At 42.6% G+C, this 18,082-nt stretch overlaps 4 protein-coding genes across 6 annotated transcripts in view; 1 reads left to right on the forward strand and 3 right to left on the reverse strand.

Moving 5' to 3' along the window:
• LOC114573230 (hormonally up-regulated neu tumor-associated kinase homolog B) overlaps positions 1-5,025 on the reverse strand; it is a 144,378-nt gene extending 139,353 nt beyond the window's left edge. Inside the window, exons 1-2 of the mRNA XM_028605269.1 lie at positions 4,718-5,025; positions 4,579-4,642 (exon numbers count right to left, since the gene is read on the reverse strand). The gene's annotated coding sequence lies outside the window, so the exon portion shown is untranslated. The remainder of the gene's footprint in view (positions 1-4,578; positions 4,643-4,717) is intronic.
• Positions 5,026-5,458: 433 nt separating this feature from the next.
• Positions 5,459-7,070, forward strand: irak1bp1 (interleukin-1 receptor-associated kinase 1 binding protein 1). Its single transcript, XM_028605272.1, has 4 exons — positions 5,459-5,798; positions 6,101-6,182; positions 6,280-6,410; positions 6,551-7,070. The coding sequence occupies exons 1-4, from the start codon at positions 5,518-5,520 to the stop codon at positions 6,810-6,812; spliced, it is 756 nt and encodes a 251-aa protein (XP_028461073.1). The 5' UTR covers positions 5,459-5,517; the 3' UTR covers positions 6,813-7,070.
• si:dkey-261l7.2 lies at positions 6,655-10,446 on the reverse strand. Its single transcript, XM_028605274.1, has 7 exons — positions 10,185-10,446; positions 9,730-9,871; positions 8,528-8,617; positions 8,296-8,384; positions 7,894-8,054; positions 7,660-7,776; positions 6,655-7,569 (listed from the first exon to the last, which is right to left on the reverse strand). The coding sequence occupies exons 2-7, from the start codon at positions 9,852-9,854 to the stop codon at positions 7,459-7,461; spliced, it is 693 nt and encodes a 230-aa protein (XP_028461075.1). The 5' UTR covers positions 9,855-9,871; positions 10,185-10,446; the 3' UTR covers positions 6,655-7,458.
• Positions 10,447-10,745: 299 nt separating this feature from the next.
• Positions 10,746-18,082, reverse strand: part of phip (PHIP subunit of CUL4-Ring ligase complex) — a 52,466-nt gene continuing 45,129 nt past the window's right edge. For all 3 annotated transcript variants that reach the window (XM_028605266.1, XM_028605267.1, XM_028605265.1), the window contains exons 37-40: positions 16,796-17,004; positions 16,455-16,696; positions 15,362-15,508; positions 10,746-15,213 (exon numbers count right to left, since the gene is read on the reverse strand). In XM_028605266.1, the coding sequence (XP_028461067.1) occupies positions 14,498-15,213; positions 15,362-15,508; positions 16,455-16,696; positions 16,796-17,004 (1,314 nt within the window). In that variant the 3' untranslated portion in view covers positions 10,746-14,497. The remainder of the gene's footprint in view (positions 15,214-15,361; positions 15,509-16,454; positions 16,697-16,795; positions 17,005-18,082) is intronic.

Consider the following 18,082-nt stretch of genomic DNA (forward strand, 5'->3'; position numbering starts at 1 on the left):
TCTTTTTTTAGTCAATTTTTAAAAAAGTACACCATCCATTGTAATATGATGTGATTTTCTTTACAAAATACACATTTTGTCCAGTGTGACAGGAGGATAGTGGGAATATGTGTTCAAGAATTTTAGAGAATGCTTATCGACACTGTACTTTTTTTAATTCAAAAGAAAGTTGACCAAGCAGTAAGCAAACTGCCATTTTTCCAGTAAATCAAACTTGAACAGTCTAGCACACACACACACACACACACACACACACACACACACACACACACACACACACACACACACACACACACACACACACACACACACACACACACACACACACACACACACACACACACACACACACACACACACACGGCAACTGCCCGGTACAACTGCTGTCTTCAACTAGTGACCACTGAGTGGCTCCCCAAATTCTGTCCTGGAATTAACATTACATTTTACCACTTTTAGGCCAACAAAATAACAAAACCCTCCATTAGACCTCCATAAAGAGAAAGCATCATTTAACAGTTAACTAAACACAAACAAATCCAAGTAAGAACTTTTTTTTTTTCCAGTTTCTGGTCATAATTGCCTGAGAGTGTTGAGAGGGCGGTCTTAAGAATTTATAAAAATTCTGGCAACAGCTATGACTACAACTATGAAACTATATAGACCGCAGTTAAGAGCCATGATCCCCAGCACCTGGAAAGATTATCCAATTCAAAAATCACCTCCTGCATGTATGAGGACAAAGAAAAACTGCTAGAGCAGCGTCATCTTTTGTGCAATAATAGTGTAGCGATGTTATGACCCCGTTTACGCTCATGCTAAAATGACTTATCATTCTTCTAACTATTGACCATGAATCTGCAGCTCGAGTTGTCAGCTGACTATTAGTTCAGAACCCCTCCTGCTGATAAAACAATGATCACCACCTGAACCTTTTGTTAAACAGAGCTGAACATTGTTGGGTTGTATAACCAATACAACTGATTATCGGAAGAGCCTAAAGACGTAAACAATGAAAATCTCCATTTATTGTCTTTTCTCATTCTATCAGCATCTGTTTTTAACAGGGAAGGAGATTTGTGTAGGGAAATAAAAAAAATGAAGCTTGACTTTTCTCTCCTCCCCCCGCCCCTTTCACAATAAAGTCCTCGACAGATGCAGCTGTGGACACACAGAGTGCACGCTGCATGTTTTATCGCCTTCACCCATAAATAAAAAACGCAGAGTGGAAGAAATACAGTCAAAATATATGATTTATGGCAATGGGCACAGGAGGGAGTCTGGAGATTTCTTGGACAATATGAAAATAAAACTGCAATAAAACTGCACGGGCCTTGATTGTGGTCTAGAGAGAGACATGGAGGGCCTCCAACACAGCTAACTTTATTACTTCATCTGAGAGAGTGAGAGAGAGCGAGAGAGACATCAACAGATTCAGAGACTATTACAGTCAAATCTTTTCCCCTAATGACCACAGTCTCCATCTAAGGACCCCCAGACCCTTTTCACCCAACAACCAGGGACACAGACAGTGGAGCGCAAAACCTCTTCAATTCAGTTTAGCCAGCTTTTTATTTATGCAACCAACCGATTTTTTGGTTTACATAAATCTTTACAACATCATTTCATGGCAAGCACAGTAAGTTCTATTAAACGCAATGTTCTTATATAAACATTAGAGAAGAAGAATTAATGCTTTTAAGAGTAAAATGGTATTCTTGTGTATGTAAGTGGTTGGTAACCTTATGATGATCGCCAACCGAACAAATAATTTACAGCCATTTTCATTTAGCACAACATCGCAGCACCCAACTACGGTATGTTGCTCTAAGCATTTAAAATCATTGTGAGAGAGCCATATTTCTGGTCAGAGGAGGGGAAGAAAAAGAGAGACAACAGAGCGAAAGGACACACATTGTTGAAGTGGTTAGAGCAACAGATAGCTCTGCGATGGGTGAAAACGGTCTTCAAAGGAAAATGCTCTGGACTTCCATGGAGATTTAACAGTACAGGGCCTCTTCTCTGCCTCGTTCTCTCTCATATGAAAATAGCCTATTGTAGGGTGCTGCATCCCTCTTGGCCGGAGCTGCGCATCAGAGCTAAAGTTTCACAGAGCATACCGGGGGACCGGCGAAACCGGAGACAATAACAACAAATATGGCCTTGTATTTTTAGGTTGTGATTATAAAGCCCATTTCACAGTTTTAATACTCCAGGGAAACCAAATAAACTTTGTCCAGAATTGGATCAAATCTCTGCTGTTCCCAAATCTCTTTGAAAAATGAAAGAAGAGGGCAAATAATAAGAACATAGAGAGACATGGCTTCCAAACGACAGATACACAAAGCACAATGACTTCTCTGAGCAAAGTAGTATTTTCTTAATTAAAGACATCAGTACTGAACACTTAAAAACACTGAAAAATACTGGAAAATCTTAATTTAGCTTATTTTGACACAATTAGATCCTTTTGCATTATGATTACTATATCCTTTACTATATTTGACTGTTATCACTTTTACCCCATTACTTAGACCCCTAAAAAGTTTTGTATCTAATCATTAAACCCTGCTTTAAAACATTTAAACTAACTGAGGAAATTATATTAATCAAATATTACATCTACATATTTATGTATTTGTAAGTAACTGATAATCACAATAAGCCAACTACAACTATTATTATTAGTCTCCTCTTTGGACTACCAGAAAACCTTAACTATTTGATAGAATTATTTTCAAAAGTGGTAGAAAGCGGACAACTTAAATAATAATAAAAAAGTTCTTCAAAAGGATCTGCACTTTCATACTTAAGACTGTACATATGTAAAGGTCTGTACTTATCCAATCACTGCATATGTGCTGCCATATTTTTACAATGCTATTAGGTTATACTTTGTTGCCATCTACTGACCAAACAGAGATACTGACAAACCCAGGTGATACACATTGGGTACTCCCATTTCCCCACACTTTAACTGTCAACAATGACACACATCTGTGGAAATGGCACAAAGGTATGTTTGCTGATGATACATCTACAAGTAAAGTCTTGATGTATAACTGTAAATAGCTGCATTTGTATAGCACAATTTGCATCTTGTACACACACACACACACACACACACACACACACACACACACACACACACACGATCATCAAAACCATTTTCTATCACACACACACACACACACACACACACACACACACACACACACGATCATCAAAACCATTTTCTATTTGACATTTCCCGTTAATAAACTTCCACGGTCAATATTTCATTGAGGAAGTAATATTTTTTTAATGTTCCATATCACTCAGGATTGTGTCAGGGACCCAAAACACAAATAGTCATTAAAACATTTTGAGAAGAAATAAGCCTGTGCATTATGGAAAGTTGCTATCCTCTGAAAATCTTCTTTTAGGTCTTGTCTAGATGTGCAGAAAGGTATTGGGAGGTCTTCTAGGCTACTTCTGCTATTAATACTACTAATTAAAAACCCTGTGCAGAGCCGGACACAGCCATTTATGGGATCAATTAAACAAAAGGAAACTATTCCCACGCTATATCTTCCGAATACCCACCAAGAGCCCACATGTTTGAACTAAAGAAAACTTATTTATGTTCAATGCAGTCACACATTTAGTGTCATATACTCTAAATCAAACTGTTGCACAGAGTTGTGTCTTTTAAACAGAATCTAAAGAACTAACAGAGCATGTAGTGTAGGCTAGCCTACCATCCACCATAATAATTTGGTCACAATGAAGACCGCTCAGTTTATATCCAAACATACTGTAAAAAGCATGACTTTCATTTAGTTTCAATTTGACATAAGCCTTGCTCGAGCTACACATAAACTTGTTGATTCAAAACTCAATGAGAAACACACTGCCTTTAGATATAGTAAATATTTAAAATGAAGCATAAAATAAACACGCAAAACTGTATTTCAACTAGAGATGGTCGATACCGCTTTAAATGCTGGTATCGGGAAGTACTGGAGTTTATGCACCGATCCGATACGCATAATAAAGTCCTAAAGAAAATCTACGTTAGTTTATTTCTGTTCTTTTTCGTTATAACTATACAAGAAAGTTCTGTGGCATTCCTTGTTTGCGTTTGTTCATGTTTCACAAAGAGTTTAACCTGAGCCAGACCAACAACAAAGATAGAAATCATATAACATCCATACAGGGATAGTAGTATACAGTTGTTAAAATATATGACACGCTGGTATCGGATCGGTACTTGGTATTGGCCGATACGCAAGTTCAGGTATTGGAATCGGTATCGGGAAGCAAAAAATGGTATCGACCATCTCTAATTTGAACCATATGGACAGGTAGGCTACAGACCATTTTCATAACAACCTATTTTGACTAGTCAGCAAGGGCAAGGGCAAGGACACACACACACACACACACACACACACACACACACACACACACACACACACACACACACACACACACACACACACACACACACACACACACACACACACACACACACACACACACACACACACACACGTTGCTGGTGTTGTTTCTGTTTAGAGGAATAACGTTACCTACCTGCTACATGTGCTTGTCAGTCTTTTCTCCCAAGCCATCGACCATTTATTTTTTAAGCTAGCAGCTAGGAAAGAAGGTTAAAAACAAAACGTGTAAACCTATAAGTCAATAAATAATTCCGTTAAAAGTCAGAATTTACCTTAAATGTCATGTTTAGCGTCGGAGAGTTTGTTTCTACAATGGCGGAATACGTTATTTAGAAAAGCAATTGCTGACTTGGGCTACTTTGTTTGATATTCTTTGCGATATAGCTAGGCCTAATGTTAGAAACATCTCCTGTAATTATATAATTCAAACGGCTGCTGGTTTAAACGCAAACAATGTGAAAATAACTAAATAAATAAATGTCAGCTTTAGGTGGGCCGACGTAGTTAAAGTTTAATATTTATTTAGGATTTATTTTTTTTAAGTATGTTATCACGCATGTGTCGTGTTTACTTGACAGGTAATTAGGGGAACAAACCACAGGTGCGATATAAGCTTTCTTTTACTGTCTATGGATATAAGGGACCGAATCACATGATCACACGCTCCACACTATTGTGTGGTGAAACAAAATGATCATAACATTATACACAGTCTTACTTCTAGAACATTGCAATAAATATGCAGTTATATCCAGAAACTCGATATAGATCAATTACATTGTACATTATTTAGAGGCCAAATAGGCTATTGTGTATAGAAATTACAATAAATAGGCTACACATCAGCCATAAATAGGCCATACACATCACAAAAAAAGGAAAATCGAATAATATAAGGTAGGATACCTCATAGATTTTTTATATATACAAAAATACATTTAAAAATCCAAGATGTAACAAAAATGAGTAAAATGAAGGCCCATGTTAAAAAAAATAAAAGGCCTACAAGTCCCAAGGTGCATTTCGCCTATTACCATAACAGCAGGAAGTTGGTTTGTTGTCTACTGCCGTAATGAATCATGATGGACAGAGTCGAGTTTTCGCTGCGATACTACCGGCTGCTGGACGGGAATTCCCCGGTAATGAAAGAGAGCAGGGACTCGAAGTGCGAGCGGTTCATCGTCAAAGTCTCAGTAACCGGGTACGGGAGGTCCAGGTCACGGGGACAGCGGAGGTTTGTTGCCCGGCGGACCGAGTCTCGGTGCGGGTCAGCGTGGGAAACAGCAAAGAGTCCGTCAACGATGTGACCAACAGCGTCTCACGGCGACTTGAATACATTTTACAAGCTGTCAGGTGAAAACATACGCAAAGGTTCAACAATAGAAGTACAACTAAGTAGACCAGTCGTTTCTTGTTAAGCTGTAAACTTTAAGCTAGCTAGCTAGTTAGCTTATGGTGCAGTAACGTTTGTAATAGCCACTGTAAAAGTTGTTTAGGTTCTATCTATTAAACTGTTGGCTTTTGCTCTCAGTGCAGTAGCTAGTAAAAGTAAAAAAAAAAAAAAAGTATATATTTTCCTCTAAAATGTGTTGGAATATAAGTTTCATTGCAGTGAATGTAATAGTTTTCCATTTCCATTCAATTGTTCTGCTTAGACAACATGGTGTCAGTGACAAAGACACATCAGTGAGAAGGTTTCTCCACCGAGAGGCAGAGCAGTATCATTTGGAAGCAGAGGTGGAGTATTTGGTCGTTAACCTTTTACTGACCCTACAGCAGATCCAGTATGTGTGTGTTGAGTTGTATATGACAGTGTAACAAAATGTCCCCACAGGTCGTGGTCACTTTCTCAGATTTTGATAAGATGGAGCGAGTATGTAGTGTCCTGCTGGAAAAGCTGGACCAGAGTGTCTGTGTGGGAACACCAGAGTTCTACCACAGTGCTGAAAGCCTGAGTCTAATGAGGTATTTAAAACAAACACACACACACACACACACACACACACACACCTCTACCTCACCAGCACTGTAATATCTGGACACACTTCTCCTTATTTTGATTACTTTAGCAATTGTAACTCGTGTGTGTTTGTCTATGCTCTTAGGAGGCGTGCGTGTGTGTCAGCAGTTGAAAATGCTCAGCAGAAGGCCTGCGAAGTCAGTGAGCTCCTGGGGCAAACTCTGGGTTCCCCCCTTCTGGTCAGAGAGGAGGAGACAAAAGAGTGGAGGAGTGAGGATGAGGAGGATGGAGGCAGATGCCAGGGTGCTGCATCCCTTCCTCACCTTCCCCGTAGACCGACAATCACTGCCTCCTCGCGGGTGTCTGTCTCCTTCGGCCTCCGAGACAAAAGCAGGAAAAAACTCTAAAGACATCTGTCACTGGACCCCCCACTGAACTCACGAAACCAAAGAGCGGATTGTCACAGTTTAATGTATTTTATTGCTTTAGTCGTGATGGCTGAATAAAAGTGCAGTTTTTCAAGATTTTTTTTCTACCTCAGCCAACCTCAGTCTTGTAAACAGAAAGAAAGGACAGATTTTAAAGCAATTTTGTCATTTCAAGCATTTACTGTTATCATTTAACTTAAAATCAAGCAAACATTAAATTAAATGTTTTTAGCTCTATTTTTTTTGGCACATCAAATTAAAACACTTTATAATTGTACACGTCAAAGTAATAAAAAGGTACATACTGTAACAACATTTCATAAGTGAGTCCCAGGGTTATTCCAAATCCGCAAATGACACCCTCGCATCGAGATCCAGCAAGGAGGGATTTGATAATTATCCTCAATCTGCTCAAAACTTGGGCTTCCAGTCATTTCGACAAAGCTTGATAGATTCCAGTAGATTTCTTAGACAAATAAAGAACTTGAGAATTGTCCCTTATTAGACACCTTTGGAAAAAGTCAGAAAACACACACAGAAGGGATAGCCACGTTTCCTCTGGTGTTTTTAACATTGCATATCTCATGTCGCCTGTATGATCTCACACACGCACACAGCTGAACAGTCAGGCGTCATCTTTCCCATCCTCAGGGAAGAGCTCTCTAAGCCAGGGCTGCATGATGAACCGCTCCCCGTCAAAATGCGTGAAGTAGTTCTCCAAAGTGGGAATGTCCGGCTACAAATGTCCAACAGTGAGTCCAAGGTGTATTGAATGGGAGTGATTGTGTGTGTGTTTATGTGCTGTGATGTGATGTTCAGTACGTACCCTCATCCCAGTGATGCGATCCAGTTGTGTCTGAGGCAAGTATCCAACAAACACAGAGGAGGGTCCGGGCCCATTGAACAGTACTTTGTAATGAGGCGTCCTCTCTGCTTTGGGACCCTGTACGCGTACACACACACATAAAACACAGAAATGTCAATGCCAATACTGAGTTTGTGAAACCCAAAGTTAGTAAAAGGGGGAAAACAATTAGATGGATTTTCAAAAGCTGCTAACCTCGGAGCTGGAATACATTCTGTCGACCCACTGTGGAGGGGCTCGCAGCTCAGAGTCCCAGCTCACCACCACCCCAACCATATGGCCCTTCCTCTCCATCACCACCTCTCCAACCCGCAGAAACACGTACGGAGGACGAGGGCTTCGCACTTTCTTGGATGCTGCAGGGGTCAACACAGAACAACAAGAGAATCCTGTGAGGCAATTTTTATTTGAACTTGTGCCGCATTCATTGCGGTCAAATTGAACCTACCGGTTACTCACGGCCTTATCTTTTTCACTTAAACATGGAAGCACAAAATAACACTAAATTGCTTGCAAAAGACTCCTTACATTCTTTCTGAATATAACCACTGACCAAAACTTTCCAAATATATCGTAGGTATATATACAGACACAAACCTCCAAAGAACTCCTGGTCGTTGTCAAAAATCATGGCCTCTATGGCAAGCGACTCTTGTGGCACTTCCTGTCCGAAGTCAATCAAAGACCTTTGGAAAGCAAAAATATTGTCAGTCTGTACATACAAGTGACTAGCCTGTTGTTACAAAAACTGTAACATTATACATCACTTTTAAAAGGTCCTGGAAGAAGTGCTTGATAGGTGTTTTTTTTAAGTGCAAACATCCCATACTTGACTTTGGACATCTGCTGGTCTGCCCAGTCCATCCATGCAGTGAAGTTGAGGTGAGATGTTCTCCAATCTTTCCAAATTCTAAGCAACCTAAAACACCATAGTTATTGATTAATTATATAAAAAAAACACTAGCTCTTCAACAGGTGACCTGTTGCTTGATATTTATTTGAAAGTTGTTCAAATATGTCTCAGGAATCAGAATGAACTAACATATTATTAGCAAAGAGGAATCAGCCAATTCGTCCAAAAAAAAAACTTTTTGATATTTATGATACCTAAGTAAGGTAGCCAGCCACAGATACAGTGGAGCAAAACAAACCTAGAGGTTAATAACAGATGTGTACCCGCTCGACCGTTCTCTGGGACATGATTTCATGCTAATCGAATGTGTTTGTAGCTTGAAAGAAACTAGCGCGTACCGCTGATTAGCTTACAGCGCTAGTATTCGGGGGAACAGGGAAAGTAAAAACAAATCGCTATTTATACCACTAAAAAGGCTCAAAATATCACCACACTTCAACGGTAGCATAATGAGGGTCCCTAAATGTTAACCGATGCATTGAGAACATTGTAAGTGTACAGACAGTTCATTAAAAAGATAGTTTAGAAAGACAGTAGCTCCCAAGACGTTTTTAGGCAGACATTTAGGCACCCTCATTATGCTACCTGAAGTGTGGTGATATTTTTTAGCCTTTTTAGTGGTATAAATAGCAATTATTTATTTTTTTTGTCCTGAACACTAGCGTTGTAAGCTAATCAGCGGTCCGCGCTAGCTTGTTTCAAGCTACAAACATTCGATTAGCATGAAAACATGTCCCAGAGAGGGATCGAGTGGGTACACATCTGTTATTAACCCCTAGGTTTCACTGTGCCTTCCACATGTACAGTATGTTGAACATTAAAATATGATGTATAAATAATATATATAAATATCCATCCATCCATTTTCATCCATCTGGCCCAGTTTAATATGCAACTACTTTTGAATACAATATATGTGGCAAGGGGTCCCCTGCTCTGTCCCTCTTTCAGCTAACGGGTCCATGGTCAACCACCCTTGCACTAGATAATTCCTATTGGGATGCACTACTTTCACCATATTTCCATTTCTAGGGACTCATTTGAATGAAGGCCATTTATTTAATAAAAAAATAGATACACCCTAGTACACTGACGCATGCTTCGCGCACGGATCTTACCGTGTGCTCGCGTGGTAGCGCTGCGCCACCGTGGAGCCACTCCAGCGGGAGATGAAGTACTGCGCGGGCACGGCGGAGAGCAGCAGCACGAGCTGCAGCACCGCCGTGGCTGTGAGCTGAGGCATGGCCGCGCAGCTGGCACCTGCAGACGTCAGGTGAATGTGGTGAAGGTGTGAGACCCAAAGCTAAATCAGTGCAAAGTTGACGTGTAAAGCCACCTCTTTTATAAAAGTCACAGCGAGGAGCCTTTACGGAGCCGTCCTTCTGCTGTGAACTTGACACTTTCTCTGTTAGGTAAACTTAACTGGCAGGCACAATGACAGGTTCAACATCAAATTATGGGGAAGTAAAACCTTGATAAACAACGTTTGGCGCTGCAGAAACTTCGAGAAAAATGCAAGTCAAACCCCGCTATTGTCAAAGCACGTTAACTATTAGTAAGTATGGCCCCTTACCTCGTATTAAAATCCAAAGCCTTTTCTCCAACTATCTGCCAAACATTGCGTCTGAGAGACGGAAACCGACGGACACTCTTTCACTTCTGTTTTATTTACATAAACCACACTCTCTCGCCCATGTCGCTGACACCTGTTTATTTAAATTTGTCGTCAAAAGTGCCACGCAGGTAGTCCGCCCAATCGCCGCAGCCCACGGAGAAACCTGCGGACCTTTAGCGGCTCGCCACGTCAGGAAGAGCCGAACCCGTGAGCTGTTCCGGGCGGGGAACTGGTTTGTCACGCAGTTACGCTTTAGCAACGCAAGGGAGGGGGGTAAGTGGGGGGGGGGGGGGGTGGGCAACAGCCTGTAGTATTTCACTAATCAGAGATTTTTTTTTGTAGGTTGTAGGCCTAGTGTAGTTTTAAAGAGAAGAAACAAATCAGCCAGGAAAAAAAAACACATATGCTTTTATTTTTAAAAAGCCCACAAAGACTGCAATTTAATGTGTATAGTAATATGAATTTATAGTATAAAAAAAAACAACTGAAGGTTTCAAATGACACAGGAAAGAAAAGCGGATATGGAAACACAACTGTTTATTTACTTAAAATATTGGTATGAACTAACAGGACAGCAGTACTCCCCTACACATACATTCTAGCTTTATGCTTCTTTTTTTTGTTGTTGCATTAATTCCTTTATATATATAAAAAAGTATCCAAACTAACAAAGACATACTCTTCGATCCATTCACGTGAAAGAAAGAGACCCCCGATCTCCTTCTGTCCTTTCCAGTCCCACGTCCTCATAAAACTTAAAAAAATCCCAAAAACGCTTCCTGGTGGCTCACATGCAGACACTTCTCACACACACACACACACACACACACACACACACACACACACACACACACACACACACACACACAACCTCTGACCAAACACTGCGATGTCCAATCAGAGGCCAGCACAACTCTGCCACACATTGCCCGTGGTAAATGTGTGTGTACATGAGCTCCAAAATGCAGTACAGGTTTGGTGAAGTAAGAGGGGCTTATCTGAACTGCTGAGTCAGGGAATCAAAACGTCTCAATAAAGATCAATTTAAGTTATAATCCAAGTGGGAAACCAATTCTTGCTAATAAACTGGAGACTTGCTTTTAAGGCCCCTTTGAAATGAAAAGAGGTTGTACATTATTACGAACATGGTTAAGGTGGTCTGACCGGCAGTACTAAATCAGCTCTTTTACTTTGACAGATTTGATAAACACAAGGTAGCGTGGGTGACCTGATGAAGAGGGAGCGATAGCAGAATAAACAACTTTGATGTCTACTTTGTGTGATGACTGCATTCCCACTTTGACTGTATTTCAATGGGGAATCAGAAGGGTAATAAAGCACATCCCTTATTTACTGGGTATACAATGCCTGCCAAATAGGGCAAGGTTAGCCAACGATCGTTGAAATGTATCAATCCAACCAAAAACATTTGGGATTCTCAAGTACAGTGTGTTTTTGTAAACATTTATGTTTGAGCTCATACCTAAGGTTTGAGAAGCCTGGGTCTAAAATCTTGTTTTCACACTCTACTTATGATAATCTGCGCATATATGTAAATATGATTACTTGCAATTGAGATAGGAAAAAAAAAAAAAAAAAACATTTATGTGCCCGCCAAGAGTTTATATTTGCCCTCAAAATGCATCAGTTTTGTGGGCAAAGATCATTAGCTTCCTATCTTTAATTCAAACCCCAATAATAACATTTATTCTCATGCCAACAGTCATTTGTGAAGAAAGGTGTCAGTGTTTTAGGCTGTCTCAATCTGGAATAAAACTCTTTGTATACACAATATAAACAAATCTCTTTGTGAAGTAAATATAAGCCAGTCTGAGTGAAAAAAGAAAAGAAGAACAGCTGTTAATTGTATCCTGAAATAAGTGCGACAGAGTATAAAACGCCATTCTAACTCCACGGATCTAGTCACTGAAACACTTGAAGACAGAAGACATTGGTGGACACATTATACGTGAAAGAGCTCAACACACTCACCGTGGAGACAGAAAACACATTCAAAAGCCATGTTCTAAAACTTCAGTGCCCAAAGACAGAATTTGGCATTGACAAATCCATAACAAAAAAACAAACAAATGATAAACCGATGAGATATATGTTCAAAAATATGTGACAAGAAAGACCTATGAAAACAAACCAGGTGTATATAGATGCTACCGTCCAGTTCTCCCCAGGCAGACCCACAACGACACCAGATTTTGGCATCCAGTCGCTCTCTGCTGGGGTACGAACAGAAACCTGCTCAAACTGGAGGCCGTCACCTTTATAAACTCAGTCCGTTAGTTGTGTACACGTACAGCGAGAGAGTGACATATTATCTTTGTCCCCAGTCAGATTCTTCATTTATCAGTCTATTCTCTCTTTCGTTAAAACGAGCCAATCAGGTCCAGTCCAGTCCCCCGAAGTCCAGTTCTCTGAACCCCGCCAATGAGCAGAACCAGGAAGTCCACAAAAGAAAAAAAAAAAAAAAGGCCCCAAAAGCAGAAACCGAGGATTCACCATGCCAGTGTAGCGAAAGGCACACAATCAGAAAGATGAATATGAGACTTGTCTATCTCTCTCTCTCTCGGGCTTTCCGTCCAAATTCAGTCCGATCCAGTTTGATCTGGCTCGATCCTGTTTTCTCCAGGCGTGAGAAAGTGCTAGAACATGAGAGACTGAATTGTGTGTGGATGTGTGTGTGCGCACGCGTGTGTGTGTGGTCACTGTAGAAACATATCACCATTTAAAAAGTTCATTTTTATATGTTAACAATATTTAAAATACACAGGGTTACTCCCTACGACTGCATTGATAACCGGTCTGTGGTAAGTGCATCTCAAAGCTAGTCACCCAAAGCTCCACTGGCTGTACCTTAGGTAGAAACTGACGATAGGTTGGTTATAGGATAATATATTGACATGAATAATGGTTTTACAACAGTAAAGTCTTTTTTTTTTCTCCAACTGCTATAAATACATTTCTTTGAGAGGTTTCACAACGATCAAACTGTATGCCACTGTTTGTACGCCGAAAGTGAATGACACACTCAGTTGTGTTATAAACACACACACACACACACACACACACACACACGTAGTCACAACTTATCTGTACACATACAGGCACATGTACTTTGCAGGGCAGAGGCCAAGCACGCTTATGCACACATGCGCGCACACACGCACACGCCACACGCACACACACACCAAAGACATAAAGGCACAAGGTATTGCTAATGTTGAGGACTCATTTGAAACATGATCTATCGAGACATAGAAATGACCCCTTTCACCTTTTACCCATGCATCCTTTTTCTCCTCACATTAAGAACAGCTTATAGGGGGGAAAAAAAGAGATGCTTTTTTTCTTTCTAATTAACATGCAAAAAAAAAAAAAAAAAAAAAAAAAAAAAAAAAAACACCCACCCACAGTAAACAAAACCTACAGTTCTACAGTACCAACAAAAGGTACACCATTTGGTATTTTAGCGCAGACACACTCAGGTCAGCCGACGTGTAAGACTTTCAAAACAGAGAGCTGATCATCACGTACAAATCTTAGAAAAAGCAGAGAAGGGGGGAGGGGGGGGGGAGGAAGGTTTATAAAAAAAAAAAAAAAGGGAACAAAGAAGAAGGTGGGTGGGGAGGCGCGTTGTCGGCCCAGCGGCCTGTAATCCGTCGCAGACCCAACAGTTTCCGCTCAGTGGGCGTCTTCGACCTACCCAGCAGAGACACACTCGAAAAGTCCAAAGAGGGAGAGAAAGACACACCCAGCTCTTCCTTGGGATTATTTTTTATCAAGTACTAAAACTGCTGCCCAGTCGGACACCAACCGTGTTTCAGGGCAGACGGAGGGGAGAAGTGGTTCGCTTGGACAGGAGCGAGTCACGAGACCGCCGGGCAACGGAGTCAGTGAGCTCCTGTGGGATCCAACATGGACCAATAACGTAGGAGGAGGTGGAACGAATGATTCAGAAAGCCGACGGCTGGCGTTAGTGATGTACTTTCTGGGCCAAGAGGAGGGAGGAGTGGAGTCGACAGATAACTCGCGCGGTTGTGTCTCTCCATTCGCCGCGGCTCTGAATAGCACCCCCCCAGACTGTACACGCACGTTACGCGCACACAAGATGCACACAACACCACGCACGGCTTCCTCGACTCAGCACCGCTACTCTTCCTGTCGCGTAGGCTGAGAAATCTCAGGCGGGTTTCTCCTCTGTCAGGGCAAGTCAGCCTCCTCCTCACATCCTGTGCGTCCTGTTCCGTTGCCCCGGGTTACCAGCCTATGAGGTTGGCTTTGGCCTTTTCTGTCAGCTTGCGAACGCGTCCCTTTGAGGAGGTGCCGAAGGTGATCGACGAGTCCTCAAACAGCAGCTGCCTCTGCTCCTCCTCGGAGTCCTCCTCCATGTACCAGGCCGACCGTCGCCCCTGGTTACGTGTGCGCATCGACCCCCCGGCCTCGTCTCCTTCCTCCTCGTTGGGAGACTCCCTCTGATTGGGTCGCTGAGGAGGAGCAGTCTGGGGAGGAGGCGTGGCCTCTTCGTTGGCCCTCCTGCTGCTCCTCCTCAGCGGAGAGGGCTCCGGTGACTCAGCGGGAGGAGCGGCTTCGTCGGTCCTTGCCGCTCGGGGCCGGCCGCGCCGCCGCGGCGTCGGCGGCGCGCCGGAGTCCGACGGCACGGAGGTTTCCTGAGCAGAAGACGTGCCGCCTTCGTCGTCCCCCGTCGATTGGTCGAGCTCGTCGTCGGGGGTGGAGCTCCTGCGCTTGCCGCTCCGTCTCATCTCCTCCAGCTCCTGCTTGCTCTTCCTGCCGCGCTTCTTGCCCGGAGGGCGGCCTCTGGGTCTGGAAGGGCTCCCCGGAGCCGGGACTTCTGGGGGACTCGCTGGCGGCTCCGCTTTGGATTTCCGCCCCCTCCTCCCCACTCCCAGGGTCACGTGACTGCCGTGGCCGTTCAGGTGGACTGTGCTCGGAGACGAAGGGCTGGCCGGAGATCCTGATGGGGGGGCGGGCATTGATTTACAGAGCAAAAGGAAGAAAATATGCATCACTAGCCGGCTGGTGACATTAAAAGGATATTTTATGACTTTAATCATAAAAAACTAAGCATCACACGGTGAGTTCTTTGCGACACTCTCTCTTACCAGGTGTGAGCCGTACTGGAGTCCTGAGTTTCCTCCGGGTGCTTCCTCCACTGTTACTGTCTGCGGCTGGAGAGGGTGTCACCCTTTGAGGAGCTGCTGTCGTTGAAGCTGACACAGAGTTGTGAGCCCTCAGCGAGCGAGTCGACTCTGACGATGGCAAAGAGATATTCGATAAAGAAGAGGTTAATTGCGTAATTTCTTACATGTGGTCAGTTCTTGATGATAAACTTTGCTTTCTTGTCAAGAGTTATATAAGAAAATCGATTCCACTCTCATGTCTGCTTGGTAAATACCAAGCCAGCGGCTGGTTAGCTTAGCATAAAGACCGGAAACAGGGGGAAGCAGCTAGCCTGGCTCTGTCTGAAAGTAACAAATGTAATGAGTAGGGTTGGGTACCGAAACGCGGCGCCAATAGGGCAGCAGTTCCGACGTAAACGGTAGTAACGAGACCGAATGAGAACAAAAATTCCGGTTCCTCATTTCGGTGCCTGACTTTTTGTTTGTTTTCAGAAGCATCGCTGCACGGGACGCTAGGTTACCGTTAGCTAGTAGCTGGATTAAACACAATGGTTACAGCTTACGTTAAGTGGTGTAACGTGTGACTGTATTTCCCTGTAGAGGAAATATACCCTTTTCCCATCTAGTGCTTCTTTTTGTCGTTTACCAGCAAATTTACTGGTGAAATAAGTCATTGTTATTACATTATTAATCAATCCTTTAATTTTGACCATATGGCCTTAATAATAAACAAGCCGTTCTTTAATGTCGCCAACTGTCGTTTTGTGCTCCTTTTTTTATATTTTATATTATATACATTATAAATATTTCGGTTCAGGCACCTTTTAGGCACCGTTTTAAAAGTATCAATTTAGCACCGGTATCGGAAAAAACCCAAAACGATACCCCAACCCTAGTAATGAGTAGAAGTAAATGTGACTTTACCGAGCCGCGGCCAAATCACATTGGTGCGGTCTGCGTAGCCGCGACGTAAAGTCAGATTCAACGCAGAGCTCTAAATCAAGCTTTACAGGGGACTACTTTCCGGACTGTTTCAGGGCTGGGCGCAGTAAGGTACGCGTTTAAGCCATCTCACCTGCTGTGCTCTGTGTGCTGCTTCCAGCGTTATGTGAGGAGGAAGAGGAGGGTGGAGAGTGTGTAGAATGGCGTGCCGCGCTTCGTGTACGCCCTGCGGCCGCTGTGTCGGCCTTCCCGTTGACCAGCTGAGGGGGCTGTTTGACGGGGACGCTCTGTCTCAGGGAGGAGGCTCGTGAAGTTGGTGGTGATGGCTCCTTTTTTCCTGTCCCCCTGGATGATACACGTCTCTTCCTCTCTGGACTAGATGCAGACGACGGGAAAAGAAAGATCATCAAAAGATCGCCACACCTAATTCACACAAAAGAGCCCAAAACCCAAATAAAATGTCCGGTCATCTACCTGGACGCGGTGCTGCTAACTGGAGATTCGCTCCTCCTCCTCCTCTTCATGGCGTGCCGTGTCTGTCTGTCCGTAGTGTGTCGTGTCTGTCTGTCCGTTCCCTGTCTGGTCAGTTTATTGGTCAGGCCGTGGATGGCTTTGTAGTCGGCCAGAATGGAGCTGACGTGCTCCTCAAACAGTGCAGAGAGCCTCAGACTCATACTGTAGATCTGGAGACACAATAAAGGATTTACTGATTAAACTGTCAGCTGCTTGAAATGGCAGAGTTTTGGGCAGAGGCTAGGAGAGCGCCCGCGAGAGCGGTTGAGCGAGTTAGAAGTAAATGAAGAGAGGCAGCGGCGAATCTGAGAAATAAAATTTTGTTTTCGCCGTTTCATCGCTACTAGAAATGCAACTGTAGCAGGTATCTCACTGTCACTCTCCTCATTCATATGTTTTATGCTTCATTTTATATAAGCCTGAAAAGTCGGAAGTTAGAACGGAAGTACAGAGAGTCATTGCTATGGAGATGATGCACCGTCTCGTCTTGTCGCGTTAGTGTAAACTGGTCTCAGAGCGTTGCAGGCCGGCACATTGCAAGTAGTTCTCGCGACTCTTTGGTCTGAACTGGGCTTAAGACAAAAAAGGATAAATGACTGAACCGATCTCAGAATTATCTTTCATTTGCTCATCAAAGCATTGAATATAAGAGCACATTACAAGGTACAGTACAGGCCAAAAGTTTGGACACACCTTCTCACTCAATGTGTTCCTTTATTTTCATGACTATTTGCCTCGTAGATTCTCACTGAAGGCATCGAAACTATGAATGAACACATATGGAATTATGTACTTAACAAAAAAGTGTGAAATAACTGAAAACATGTCTTATATTTTAGATTCCTCAAAGTAGCCACCCTTTGCTTTTTTGATAACTCTGCAAACCCTTGGTGTTCTCTCAATGAGCTTCATGAGGTAGTCACCTGAAATGGTTTTCACTTCACAGGTGTGCCTTGCCAGGGTTAATTAGTGGAATTGTATCCCTTATTAATAAAAAAAAAGCAAAGGGTGGCTACTTTGAGGAATCTAAAATATAAGACATGTTTTCAGTTATTTCACACTTTTTTGTTAAGTACATAATTCCATATGTGTTCATTCATAGTTTTGATGCCTTCATTGAGAATCTACAATGTAAATAGTCATGAAAATAAAAAGGAAACGCATTGATTGAGAAGGTGTGTCCAAACTTTTGGCCTGTACTGTAGGTTAAGCCTAACGCACCATGGTTTCAAAGAGTGTGTGTAAGTC

This window comes from Perca flavescens, chromosome 18, assembly GCF_004354835.1.
Source record: "Perca flavescens isolate YP-PL-M2 chromosome 18, PFLA_1.0, whole genome shotgun sequence".
Lineage (NCBI taxonomy): Eukaryota > Metazoa > Chordata > Actinopteri > Perciformes > Percidae > Perca > Perca flavescens.